Here is a 14,894-nt window from a genome sequence, read left to right as displayed (position 1 = left end):
GTGTGTGTGTGTGTGTGTGTGTGTGTGTGTATGTGTGTGTATGTTGCCCAGGCTCTGGTCTATTCAGCGTCTATTTTTTGTTGGGATGAAAACATGGATCTATAATCACATAACATATATATATATATATATATATATATATATATATATATATATATATATATATATATGTGTGTGTGTGTGTGTGTGTGTGTGTGTGTGTGTGTGTGTGTGCGCAAATATGAGGATGCTCTGTGCACATACACAAGTACACATATATTAAGATGCAAATGCTCATTTTGTTAAAGAAATTGAGAGATGTTACAGACGTGGAAGCTTGGTTGTCTTCCGATGAGCGTGAAGTTGCTGCTGAGTGCAGTTCAGAGGGACTTTGAAATGGAAATCTTACTGAGGCGCAGTGAGCTTGGGGCAGTGGAGGGATGTAAGCGGGAGACTGATGATAACATCTCCTTTAGCAGGTTCCCTCATGCTTACAGTAATGTCAGGCAAATCTCATTCAGCACTTACCCCCGCCCAATGTCTACACACAGGTGCAAGCAGATACACACATACAGACCTGTACTGACTAAATACAGAAGCACAACACACAACAGCAATAATCGCACACACAATAAGTATGAACACGCTCACACAAATACTGTAAAGAACAGAGCAGAACAACTAACTTCTAAAGAACTCTATAACTCCAGGGCAAACTAATCAGTACTCATCAGTAAGTGCTCTGTTGGTGTTCATCTTAGTCAGTTTTCATTAGTCAGACTTGTCGTGTCAGTGATGTACTCAGACATGACAAAAGATCAGCTCACATCTATTGTAATTAACAAATGCATGTCTTTGCCTTTTTGCATTAACAGAGAAAGATAGACATGGACAAAGAGGGCTAAGTGATGCTGAGGCAAACAGCCAAACAACAGAAGCAGACCTGACTCTGTTAACTCCTGTCTCCCCGCCTGGTTCCCCATGTTGGTCCGCTCCGCGACTCCCACTCTCCACACCGGGGCGGACTAATCCAAGAATCCGTGGCTGCGGGGGAGAGGTGTGTGTGTTTGAGTGTCGGGGTTGTTGTCTCTGTTCAGCACCCACAACCAGCGCTGGTCAGTCACAGGAGGAAACCATAAGAGATCAAATTCTTCTTATTCTTCCCTCCTACTGGTCTTCTTTTCTCCACTCCTTCCCTGGACTGTATACGTGAGTGAGTGAGTGAGTGAGTGAATGTGTGTGTGCATGTGTGAGGGGACAGGCTTTGTGTCCTGTCAGTGAGTGACTGCGTGCGTGCCTGAATGTGTGCGAGTATGCGTGTCCTCAAGTACGGTGACAGTATGTCACACTGGCAGGCGGGCAGCGTCGTGTGCACTTTATTATTGCTGTGATGACTGGAATCGGCTCACAAGGGGAGTGGCTTCCCAGGCCATACACACATACACACACAGAGACACATTAACATAACACCACCCACTGATGCCAGCCCGTTTACTCTCACCAATACCAGCTGAACAATGGTGAGATGAACCGTCCCTCTCACTAGTACTGAAAAGACGAGAGAGAGAGAGAGAGAGAGAGAGAGAGAGAGAGAGAGAGAGAGAGAGAGAGAGAGAGAGAGAGAGAGAGAGAGAGAGAAGGGAAGGAGAGAGGAGCAGGAAGAAAGGAAAGGCACTATTTGTATTTTTGGCAGAGGGTGACAGTGCAGCTCTTGTCTTTTCTTGCTAAGGAAACTTGCAGCCTGGGACCTCACACAAAGTGTTCCGTGCCCGCTCCCCCCTCCCACAAAAATCACAACTGCAATTTATCAACAAAAGTCTTCATAAATGGGGAAAGGAGATGCTGGTCTAGGGGATAAGAGGCCACCCCAGGCTTGCAGTACCATTTTTCTCTACAGCAGAGAACAATAGCATGCGAGTGTGCCTACATGTGTAAAAAGATGGGGGGTGGTGTGCTAGTTTTGGTGGGGTTGTGTATCAAGCTAGTGAGGGAAAGATTTTTTTATTCTGTCCTTTCTCATTCACAATGTATGCGTGTGTTAAATATTTACGATGGCACAAGCTACATGGAGAAACCAAGTTGGAAGGGAGAATGACTTGTCATTTTTAGTTGCACTGGTCTCTTTAGTGGGCTCCCAATCTTCAATGTGTTTGTGTGTGCACATATGTACTATCAGGAAAATCATTATGAACCCCTCTTGGAAATTTAGCCAAAACACAAAGGAATCCAGAAATTGCTCCTCTTCACTACAGGAAAATCGCTATCACTAATTAATAAAAAATAAATAAATAAAAAAAAGAGATTAGATCATTTGGATTTATATATGGGCCGAAAATACCTCTACACTATACCACACTTATATTATAAATTATATTTACCACAAACTGTTTCAAAAGAGCAGCAATTTTAGCAAACAATTATTTTATTTTATTCATACCCTTCTGAAGCAAGAGCCATAGTGTGTCACCCGACCTCAGTATACAGTAATACAATGAGACTGCACTATGTCACGTTATCCAAGTGTCTACGATACAGTATGTTATGATACAAAAAGAAACCTCTGTTAAGGGCACAACTATGAAATACTATTTATCAGAAATCAAAATTAATTTCAACTACATCAATTTTTAAAGCCGTACTTGACACAGATAAGGACTGATATTTTTAGTAGATGATCTCTGTTGCATAAGCTTAGAGCTACCATTTCCTTCGTGTTCCACTGCTGAAAAGAACCATGGAAATAAAAATGAACAAGCAGTATAATAAAGCAATGGACATTTAAAGTCGTAGCTGCAATTTTTCTCAATATGTATTTGATGCACAGTATACTGTAAGCTACTAGCCTGGATGCCAGCCAAACTTAGCCCCACCCACAACATTTGAGGTCGGGAAGTTATTCTGATTAGAATCGGAGTATGACGATGTCAGGCTAGTAAGCTACAGCCAGAAAAGCACTTTTAGAATTTTTTTCCCAATAGCTGTTAGGAAGATTTAGTTTGCTGCATGATTCTGCCCACGACAGGTTGAATATTCGACCCTCTGATACTATACTGCACACGGCTGCTTCCAAGCCTTTTTATATCTCGTGAATGTTGCATAAACTGTTGGTACGTTTCCCTCTTCCTTTAATATTCTCTTCTTCTTCTCGTCTTGGAGCAGCACGTCTACCTTGGTAAACAAACATGCCTCTAATCCAGTTAAGAATGTTCTCCTCACCACAGGACGTCCATCTCTGTGGGCCCAAACAGGCCTCTTTTAAGATTCTCTCTGTCTTGCATCTTTAGGGGACTTGCTGGGGTCACAAGCTTCTCAGGAGAGGAATTTCAAACTTCATGCCAAAACTCTGGTCAACAAACCTAAATGGGCCCAGGTGTGTCTGAGTTGATGCCAGATGCCTATATACAGTGTTAATTCTGGCCTTTTGAAGCAAACCCTACCGATGCACTGCAGTGAGTAGGAGTAAAGCTATTTATTGCAATAATCCTTTTTACACTGTATGCACACAAAAACGGAGGAGTGCATTATCATACGGTATATACTGTAGTGTATATTTAGACTCAGACAGGGCAGTATGGGGGACATAAAAAGTAAAGGTGTGGGTAATGTGTCATGCATATTTGTGTGTATCCATCTGCATGTACATGCATGTATGTCTTTTTACTGCTCGTGTCAGTGTGCGTCTGTCATGGCTGAGTGCTCATGCAGGCTGAGGCATCCCAGTGGGCTGAGGCATGTTTGATTAATTTATCTGACAGATATGAGGAGCTCAAGGACCATACCTCTCTCTCCTCCTGCCTCCTAAACACTGACGCACAGACAGACCGGGCCCCGGGCCCCGCTGGGACCACATGTTACGACTGAGTCTGGTGTCTGAGCCGTGCATAGTAAAACTCACACACACACTCTGGGCCTATAATAGTTCTAGTGCACCTCTCTGCTCTGCTTATTCTGAACTGTGACTAAAAACTAAGGCCAACTGACACTTGCATCATACATCCATCTTCCCTCTGAATCGGTGCCATGAGGAAATTATATGAGCTATCTGCTGATTAATAGGGAATAGAAAGTCATAGTCCAGCTGGTGTGGCTGGCAAACCTCGTACACTATATGGCGAACAATCGGAGAGAAACTTCATCTCCATCACTCACTGACAGCAGACCTTTCATACCTCAGAGGCTGGAGGTTAAAGTAAAAAAGCATCCTGAGTCTGACTAATGGCTATTTGGGGAAGGACACAGCAGAAAATACACATGGTCTTCTGCAAATCTTCAGCATGCAGTATTTCACATTCAATCAGAGTAAAAAAAGCACATACGAGATGCATTTTAATCCGATAGCATACAGCATGCAACAACTCTCCTTGACTAGTTGTAATCATGACAACACTACTGTAGAGTAGAGAGGACTGACAAAACATTACTCTGTATGTGAAAAAGAATTTCACTATTCCATGTTAACAATCAAGTAGGTGAGGACAGAAAAGTGAACTCTGTGGCATTAGAGAGCTTGATGCATCTCGGTAAAGCTAAGCTAATCCTGATCATTCCCGTTCATCTTCTTGTCGAGGGAGATTTATGAGGCGACAGTATTGCACTGACACATGTCACGCAGAAGAAAGACAGCAGCAACACTGTAAAACTGTCAGCTGCATGTGTTTCCAAATCTGCAAACTCTTGTCAAAGACTCAACATGTTTGTTCTCAACTTTTACCTAAAAGGCAAAAAAAAGTGAAACTAGATGCTACCAAATATACACAAGTGGAACAAGGAATGAATCATGAAATAGGGCAAAAGCCGGTAGTTTCTGGCTCGACCAGAAAATATAGAAAGCCGAGTTACAAACCTTTAAATGGTCCCTTTTAGGTCCTAATTTATATTTAGTATGATATACTTTTGTACTTAATTGGGTTACACTTTACTTGAAGTTTTCTACATAAGAGTGACATGACACTGTCATGAATGTTTCATAAACATTATAAACAAGTCATAAACGTTTATGACATAACGCTTTTTTAGTAAGTGTCATTCGGTTTTGTCATGACAAGTTATGGTTAGGGTTAGAGTTAGGGTTCATGTGTCATGACTGTGTCATGTGTCATGACAGTGTCATGTGTTCACGACAGTGTCATGTCACTCTTATGTAGAAAACTTCAAGTAAAGTGTTACCCTTAATTGTAGTTTTGTACTCTATTTTCAATGATGGGAGCTTCAAATGGATCACATAGACGTTCTACAGTATATTTCATACCTACTTATTTGTAGTACAAATATATTTACAAAAATCAATATATCATACCTTGTAATCTTCCGTGTTAGTCATTATTACCCATTGTGATGGCAGGTCTGCTGACACTCCTAATCTATCACGGTACAACAACTGAAAACACAAGTTGCACTAAATGTCACACCAATTTGGGCCTTAAAAGGTGAAGGCCGTCAATTTTACACATCAAAGACTATTAACAGGTAGTATCATCAGTAGAGCTGGATTATTGCTGAAGCAGCACAATTTCCAACTGTGTGTCTTAAAGTGCTATAAAAAAAACAAAAAATAAGTGTACTTGAATCAGACAAGGAAAAGACTTAATGAAAGACATCTTTGTTAAGCTCAACTTTCCTCACCATAACATTAACGATCAATGTGAAAGCATTGACTGAGCAGAGGTGAAGGAAAGCGCCTGTCAAGGTAATGGCCATTTGTAAAGTTATGCCCTGCGGTCACCCCCACCAGGCTTGTTATTTATAGAGCAGGACAGTCTTATCTCCTTCTGTCTCCTCTCCTTGCACACTCCACAGGGACTCCTCTCCAAGTGAAAGCTTTACTGAATTATTGATGAGGTGTTTTAAATAAGTCATCAGGATGGGGCTGGGTTTTAACCCGTTGTCTGACAGCACGGTAGACTTGGTTAAGTGCCAAATGGGATAGGGGAAAGACTCCATTAGCAAAAATAACAGTTTTGACTCATTAGCACGTCATGCTGTGAGGGCAAGGTCGGGGTCAGACTGTCAGACATTTCAGCCAATACTGTACATGTACATGTATGCATGTGCCCATAACTGCACAGCTGATGTCTAGTTGGAACTGGCGAGAGAAGGTACCGTGAAAATATTTTTCAAAGATCATGATAAAAATGGCAATCTTGGTCGGTTGCATTCAAGGAAAGAGGGTATCACAGATCAATATCTTGACTGAAGACCGACTGTTGCAAAAATCGAGATTTGGCAAAATGCGGTATTATAGTGCTGCAGTATTTTCTATATTACACTGATTAGCACAAGGATGCTATATTGTTTGTGTCTTTGCTTCCCCCTGTATGCGCAGCTTCTCAAACACATCTGACCCAGTTCTGATAAAACTTGAGAAAATAAATGATGCATCTCACCGCTGCAGTCCTCATTCCTACAATTAAGAAGCATTGATTTGCTCAATGCGATGTGGGTACAATTACAGTTTGAAACGCTGTGTTTGTTGCTGTACATAAATGGAGTGCACATGATCGCGCATTGCTTAATAATCTTTCTGAGTCCATGCAACTTTAGTCAGTGACGATTCTGTCATGTGTCCAAAGTCTAGTCACAAAATGTTTTTGGACGGCCGCTAAGAAAAGACTCAATTACTGCCTGACAGATGTGATGACAAGTTCTGCTGCAGTGTGCCTTAGAGCCCAGTAAGCCCTGACTGCTTCTTGTCAGTGTGTAATGTTACATATCAACTAGGGAGAAGCCCATCTGTTTATGACCAACCTGGCAAGACTGACGGGTGACAATATCACAAAGACGAGCCTGGAGACACATCTGAGGATTGGAGTGACTTGGAGTGTGACTTGGACTGAATTTTTGAATCTTCTCTTCACCCCAAAACAGATTTTACTTCAGAGACTTCCACATCAATAACTGCAAACACTCAAGACACTTCACAGCATTACATCTCAACATCAATGGGTTCAAAATACCACAGACCACCACCCCAATCTATATTCAAATCATGGCATTTCCCCCATGTGGATATTTCAGCAGAACTCTCAGTTTAGGCTCAGTGACTTAGAATTGAGAGCAGGAGGCTAAATGATGATTGTCACTGCTGGCATGCTAGATTAACCTTCATTGCTCTTCCAGGTGTCAGATTTGATTTTCCACTTGCTGATTAGCTTGATTTTTAGACCAGTTTGACATATCCATCCATTGTCTGCCGTTGTGTCTTGACGTGCACTGGTGTCGAGTCCCAGCCCAGGTGCAGAACAACACAGCTTGCCTCAATGGGAACATTATTTAGATTAAACGTGCTGATCAAATCATCAGCGTGTTTTTATTTGAGCACGTCAAAAGGAAATAAAGTTAAACTAAAACGCAGAGGATAACATTTCAGGGAACTACAATACCCTATGATTTTACTTCTTGGTAGCAAACACCCCAAGTTATTTTCCATCAACGATACCTCTGTCTGATGCAAATTGCAGTTACGTGACAGCATCACAACTTTGCCCTATTTTAAAGATAGATGGTTTTCTTTAGGATCAAGAAATATTTAACAATATTCCTGCCCTCAAATTTGTTTGGATACCAGAAATTGGTTTGCATAACTGCAGAAGAAGTATGTGAAGAGTAATGAACTGATCATGAACAGCAAAAAATCTGTTCTTGTCTTGGGTGTAAACACTTAAAAAACAAAACAAAAAACGTTGGTTAATTAGAGCCTTATCCAACGAAAGCTGGATGAAATCATGGTCTGAATGTGTTTCAAAGAATCGAGAGCCTCACTTGGCCTGGGTTTCTCCACTCCTCTGGAGTCTTTTGTCAAGTAGAATTATATTATCTTTGCTTCAGCCCAGCAACAAGCATCTACACACGGTGTGGATTAGGGGTGGGAAAAAAAAAAAAAATAACAAAATAAAAAAATCTATACAGCATAGTATCGCGATATTTTCCGTGGCAATACTGTATCGATACACAGACGCGAAGTATCGATCTATTATTATAAATGTGTTGATCAGTTTGTCTGCTTGACAATCCCATTTTGCAGCAATAAAATTGAAGTGAGATAAACAAACAGAGAAATGTATCTTTTTAGATAAAACAGATGTTGACAAAGTTTCCTTTTGGGCACATAATTAATAAAATGGGAAAAATTTGAAGTTGGAAAAAATATAATAAATTGCAATATATCACATAATATTGCAATGTGTTTAAAATCGCAATAATATCCTATCCTGACATAAGTATCATGATGATATCGTATCGTGAGGCCTCTGGTGATTCCCACCCTTAGTGTGGATGGGCCACCATAAACAAACACAGCCATCTCCCTCACAGAGGATTTCCCAAAGATGTGCTGGGAACAACGTTAATTACTGCAAACAAATCCCTGTCATTATCTACCACCATATTTGTCCAATATGTAATACATGTTTTGCTGTCAGGTCTATTTGTAGTTGTTCTGTTTATCCAATGGTACGCCCAGCTCATAAGCAAGGCAAGGCTGTACTGATTACATACAAAGTACAATTCCAACACGCAATTTAATAGATAATAAAAATAAATTATACTAAATACTTATTTTCTCAATTAATTGTTCGGTCTACAAAATGTCAGAAAACAGTAAAAAAAATATCCAATCCCATCCATCCATCCATCCATCTTCTTCCGCTTATCCGGTAACGGGTCGCGGGGGTAGCAGCTCCAGCAGGGGACCCCAAACTTCCCTTTCCCGAGCCACATTAACCAGCTCCGACTGGGGGATCCCGAGGCGTTCCCAGGCCAGGTTGGAGATATAATCCCTCCACCTAGTCCTGGGTCTTCCCCGAGGCCTCCTCCCAGCTGGACGTGCCTGGAAAACCTCCCTAGGGAGGCGCCCAGGGGGCATCCTTACCAGATGCCCGAACCACCTCAACTGGCTCCTTTCGACGCGAAGGAGCAGCGGCTCTACTCCGAGCTCCTCACGGATGACTGAGCTTCTCACCCTATCTCTAAGGGAGACGCCAGCCACCCTCCTGAGGAAACCCATTTCGGCCGCTTGTACCCTGGATCTCGTTCTTTCGGTCATGACCCAGCCTTCATGACCATAGGTGAGGGTAGGAACGAAAACTGACCGGTAGATTGAGAGCTTTGCCTTCTGGCTCAGCTCTCTTTTCGTCACAACGGTGCGATAAATTGAGAATTGTTCCCTCACTCGCGAAAAAGACACCAAGGTACTTGAACTCCTTCACTTGGGGTAAGGACTCATTCCCTACCTGGAGAAGGCACTCCATCGGTTTCCTGCTGAGAACCATGGCCTCAGATTTAGAGGTGCTGATCCTCATCCCAGCCGCTTCACACTCGGCTGCGAACCGATCCAGTGAGTGCTGAAGGTCACAGGCCGACGATGCCATCAGGACCACATCATCTGCAAAAAGCAGCGATGAGATCCCCAGCTCACCAAACTGCAACCCCTCTCCACCCCGACTACGCCTCGATATCCTGTCCATAAATACTACAAACAGGATTGGTGACAAAGCGCAGCCCTGGCGGAGGCCAACTCTCACCTGAAACGAGTCCGACTTACTGCCGAGAACCCGGACACAGCTCTCGCTTTGGTCGTACAGAGATTGGATGGCCCTGAGAAGGGACCCCCTCACCCCATACTCCCGCAGCACCTCCCACAGTGTCTCCCGGGGGACCCGGTCATACACCTTCTCCAGATCCACAAAGCACATGTAGACCGGTTGGGCATACTCCCAGGCTCCCTCCAGGATCCTTGCGAGAGTAAAGATCTGGTCCGTTGTTCCACGACCAGGACGGAATCCGCATTGTTCCTCTTCAACCTGAGGTTCGACTATCGACCGAACCCTCCTTTCCAGCACCTTGGAGTAGACTTTACCGGGGAGGCTGAGAAGTGTGATACCCCTGTAATTGGCACACACCCTCTGGTCCCCCTTTTTGAAAAGGGGAACCACCACCCCGGTCTGCCACTCCTTAGGCACCGTCCCCGACTTCCACGCAATGTTGAAGAGGCGTGTCAACCAAGACAACCCCTCCACACCCAGAGCTTTAAGCATTTCTGGACGGATCTCATCAATCCCTGGGGCTTTGCCACTGTGGAGTTGTTTAACTACCTCAGCAACTTCCACCAGGAAAATTGACGACAATCCCCCATCATCCTCCAGCTCTGCCTCTACCATAGAGGGCGTATTAGTCGGATTTAGGAGTTCCTCAAAGTGCTCCTTCCACCGCCCTATTACCTCCTCAGTTGAGGTCAGCAGCGTCCCATCCTTACTGTACACAGCTTGGATGGTTCCCCGCTTCCCCCTCCTGAGGTGGCGAACGGTTTTCCAGAAGCACCTTGGTGCCGACCGAAAGTCCTTCTCCATGTCTTCTCCGAACTTCTCCCACACCCGCTGCTTTGCCTCTTTCACGGCAGAGGCTGCAGCCCTTCGGGCCCTTCGGTACCTTGCAACTGCCTCCGGAGTCCCCTGGGATAACATATCCCAGAAAGACTCCTTCTTCAGTCGGACGGCTTCCCTGACCACCGGTGTCCACCACGGTGTTCGTGGGTTGCCGCCCCTTGAGGCACCTAAGACCCTAAGACCACAGCTCCCCGCCGCAGCTTCAGCAATGGAAACTTTGAACATTGTCCACTCGGGTTCAATGCCCCCAGCCTCCACAGGGATGCACGAAAAGCTCCGCCGGAGGTGTGAGTTGAAAGTCTGTCGGACAGGGGCCTCCTCCAGACGTTCCCAGTTCACCCGCACTACCCGTTTGGGTTTACCAGGTCTGTCCAGAGTCTTCCCCCACCCTCTGACCCAACTCACCACCAGATGGTGATCAGTTGACAGCTCTGCCCCTCTCTTCACCCGAGTGTCCAAAACATACGGCCTCAGATCAGATGAAACGATTATAAAATCGATCATTGACCTTTGGCCTAGGGTGCTCTGGTACCAAGTACACTTATGAGCATCCCTATGTTCGAACATGGTGTTCGTTATAGACAATCCATGACTAGCACAGAAGTCCAACAACAAACAACCACTCTGGTTTAGATCAGGGAGGCCGTTCCTCCCAATCACGCCTCTCCATGTGTCTCCATCATTGCCCACGTGCGCGTTGAAGTCCCCCAGCAGAACTATGGAGTCCCCTACTGGAGCCCCATACAGGACTCCATTCAAGGTCTCCAAGAAGGCCGAATACTCCGAGCTCTTGTTTGGTGCATACGCACAAACAACAGTCAGAGTTTTCCCCCCCACAACCCGCAGGCGTAGGGAGGCGACCCTCTCGTCCACCGGGGTAAACTCCAACGTAGCGGCGCTCAGCCGGGGACTTGTGAGTATCCCCACACCCGCCCGGCGCCTCACACCCTGGGCAACTCCGGAGAAGAAAAGAGTCCAACCCCTATCCAGGAGTATGGTTCCAGAACCGAGACTGTGCGTAGAGGTAAGCCCCACCAGATCCAACTGGTAGCGCTCCACCTCCCGCAATCCAATCCCAGTTGCTCAAAATCCAAGGTGATGTCTTTAAATGTCTTGTTTTGTCAGTCCAAAACCCATAGATAATTCATTTTATTATGATATAAAACAGACACAAGCAGAAAACTCCATATTAGAGAGGCTGAACACAGCATTTTCTATAATTTTTGTATGAGAAATTACTTAAACAGTCAGTTAATTATCAAAATAATTGGCAATTATTTTTCAGTCGATTGACTAATTAATTAGTCTAATCGCTGCAGCTCTATTCTGAGGTAATCATCAAATAGCTTAAGTCAGTCAGGTATCTCCACCCTTCTTCTGGCTCTCTCACGCAACACCGGAACCATAAAAGATCCACGTCTGTATAATGTTACTCGAGACATTGCTGGTGTAATTCCTGACCTCATTACTACGCTGTAATGATGATTAATATTGAAGCAAAGTTTCTTTGTGTCTTAAATAATAACTATGCTTGACCACACATAAGCCATAATGCAGTACTAAAAGCCAAACCAACACATACATCAACACTTACTGTACATGCACATAAGCACGCAAGCACATGAGCGAAATAACATCAAAAGACCAGCCAAAAACACCACCAACATCCTTTTTCTCTCTCTTGTCCTCTTATCATCCAAAACATAGCCTGCTGGTCACACGGCTGAGCAGATGTGTGAGGACTGAGCAGCACACTATGAATGTGTCCAGTCTCTCAGTTTTGGACCAAAATCCCTGAGAACTTTAGTCCTCAGCCACCTGCATGTCATCATTGCCAAACAAATGAGAATAAAGAGACACAAGAAAAAAAAAGGAGTAGTTACCACCAGCACCTGTGGGCTGCGACAGGCAGCTTTAGTTGTGTACTGTTGCTCTCTAGTGGTCACAAGTGGTTAGTTGCACTACTTTCACACAGAAGTGTTTACTACGGTGATCTCTAAACTGACACAAAATACAGATTACATTAATAATTTAAGAACACCACAGGTCTTTCCCATGCTTCTCAGCTTAATATTGCTTTTTTTCTCTCTGTCTCTGTCTGAAATCTGATAAGGCCGGCTGTACACTGGATGCGTGGCGTGAGCGTGGCGTTTCTGTTGCGTGTCAGTTGCATGTGACGGCTGCGTGGCGTTTTCTATGTCTTTGCACACCAGAAACGTGTCTGACGCAGCGCTGCTGCTGCTGCTAGCCTTGTCTGTACACATGTGTTTTTCCCATTGATAAAATGAAAGCAGTAGTATACTTCATGTTAAAACATAAATATATACTGATTTGATTATAGCAAAGACAACGTCGGCAGTATTGACAGCAAAATAAGCTACAGAATATTTCGTTCTGTATTGACAGGTGCAACATTTGAAAATCGATAATTTTTTATTTATTTTTTTAATTACATTTATATCTGCATTTATGTCAAAACCTAGAGACTTTCAAACATCAAAATGTCATTTATTAAATGTATCTGTCAAAATGACATAAACATCTTTTCCTATTCTATTTTGCCTGGAAACGCTTCCAACACGCTTACGTGTCGTGTGAAAAATAGGCGTCAGTCCCATTTCTAGCAGGACGTGCGTGTCACGCAGGCAGTGTGCAACCTGTTAACATGAGAGCCGAAATAAAAACGGACACGCCGCGCAGCTGACACGCTCACGCCACGCAGCCAGTGTGCAGCTGGCCTAAGAGTGGTAGTCCCCTACCAGACAGGCTGCGAGGACGGGCCTCTGCGAGATCTGAGATGGCTCCCATGGTCACGGTCTTCTTCATCCGGGAGCCAGAGGCAGCGGCTCCCAGTGCAGGCTTCGTCAAGGCATCATCACTGCTGGCTCTTTTCATCTAGAGACACATCTGCTGTTAGTATCACCAATCAAGGTCTAATGTTGTTAAAATAATGTTCTGAAGTGATTTAATCAGACTCATCACTCATGTACAGGTATCATGATGGTAGGTTGTAGTGTGCTTGTAACTCACCCTGCTGAGGCGCTGGTCTGAGGCCAGCGTGTTGGAGGATCTGGAGGTCTTCATGGCTGTGGAGGTGGAGTTGGTGGTGGAGGAAGATGGGGCCAAGGAGGCCTGCTTGGCCCGGTCCTGGAGTCCCAGCTTGGGCAGCCCCACCTTGGTGGCGCCCGATTTCATCATGGCTGCGCGTCAGCTAACTACACCTGAGAGAAGTCCAGAGAAGAGAGAGAAATGTTGAATATGTTAGGCCTGCTGCTCCTAGGTAGCTTCTCTGTCTCTCCTCTCTCCCTCCCTCTGTCTGTCCTAATTACAGGAGTGGAGTCTGGTGTGCGGGAGTCTGGGTTCCAGCTGCCTCTCATCTACCACAATCAACCTCTTCTTCACGTACCCGGTCATTCCTCCACTCTGCGTTAGATCATAATCAAGACTGTCACAGTTAGTCTCGCTCCAGACAAACCTTTGCTTATCTGTTTAGTCGATTGTATGTTTGACTGTCCTGATCCTTTCTCTTGTGCCTCAGCTGCCATTGGAACCTGGCTCCTGCTACCGCCTCACTCCTGCCATCCAGCGGACCAGAACCACCACCACTGGACCCCACCACTAGCCGGCCTACTGTCTTCCTCTGACGGACCCGCTCCTTCCTGGAATCCACCAAACATGGACTTGCTTCTCTTTAACCATTATGTCACACCGCCTATGCCCCAGAGGCCACTAAAAGCACTGCAAAATTATAAGCACATGATCTTCTCCAGAGGACAGGTCATGCCTTTGTGACGAAAACTTGAAGTTTATTCCCCCTCAAAAATAGGTAATTGAGCACTGTAGTGGTTATGACCATATCAGTGACTATGTAACTACATGTAAACGGGCCAAATTATGTCTGTGCCTTGCACAGTGATAGCGTTAGAGAAGGCTAGCTGTAGTCTCGCGCTGAAGTCCCGGTACAGCAGGAAAAGGTAAACAGTGTGCAGATCGCTTGGAGAAGCAAGGATACCGGTCAGGCCTGCTAGCGTGGCTAAGGGAACTACCACACAGATCGACACTGCCAACCCTCCTACTCACCAACACCAGATCGATCACACACAAAATGGATGAGCTACAAATACACACGGAACTGCTGCGTGATGATTATTACAGAAGCCTGGCTGAACACAATTATCACGGACGGCAGCTAGTAGCTAACAGCTAGCAGCTAACTGGGCGAGCTAGCTACCGGCAGAATAGAGACAGTTTAGGTGAATTTAAACAATGTCTGAGTTGAAAATGCATCTTGTTGTCATGTAAGGGCCCTGTTCATGTTGCACAGACATTTTAATTGCATTTTATGTCTGTTAAGAGGCACAAAGGCACTCTAAAACCTGCCCCGACAACTGCTGTTTTGGCTAAGTGGAAGCTCGTAGAGGGAGCTGCAGCTACGCCGTGTTGACCGCACTGATTCGGCTCGTTTTTTTCTTCTATCGACTATACTCGCATATTTATAGCGATCAAGATTCTCCTTTAATGTTGATATTATACATA

General features: G+C 44.6%; 1 protein-coding gene across 5 annotated transcripts in view; it reads right to left on the bottom strand.

Annotated features, from left to right (window-relative positions):
* Positions 1-14,894, bottom strand: part of specc1 (sperm antigen with calponin homology and coiled-coil domains 1) — an 88,190-nt gene that overhangs the window by 56,921 nt on the left and 16,375 nt on the right. For 4 of the 5 annotated variants that reach the window (XM_031310828.2, XM_031310825.2, XM_031310827.2 and 1 more), the window contains 2 exons: positions 13,389-13,579; positions 13,118-13,253 (listed from right to left, as the gene is read on the bottom strand). In XM_031310828.2, coding sequence (XP_031166688.1) covers positions 13,118-13,253; positions 13,389-13,556 — 304 coding nt within the window. In that variant the 5' untranslated portion in view covers positions 13,557-13,579. Of the gene's footprint in view, positions 1-922; positions 1,405-13,117; positions 13,254-13,388; positions 13,580-14,894 lie in introns of those variants that run through there. The other variant, XM_031310830.2, reaches the window with a different exon arrangement.

The sequence above is a fragment of the Sander lucioperca genome, chromosome 13 (genome assembly GCF_008315115.2).
Source record: "Sander lucioperca isolate FBNREF2018 chromosome 13, SLUC_FBN_1.2, whole genome shotgun sequence".
In the NCBI taxonomy this organism is placed as follows: Eukaryota; Metazoa; Chordata; class Actinopteri; order Perciformes; family Percidae; genus Sander; species Sander lucioperca.
This window is presented reverse-complemented; position numbering and strand designations above follow the sequence as displayed.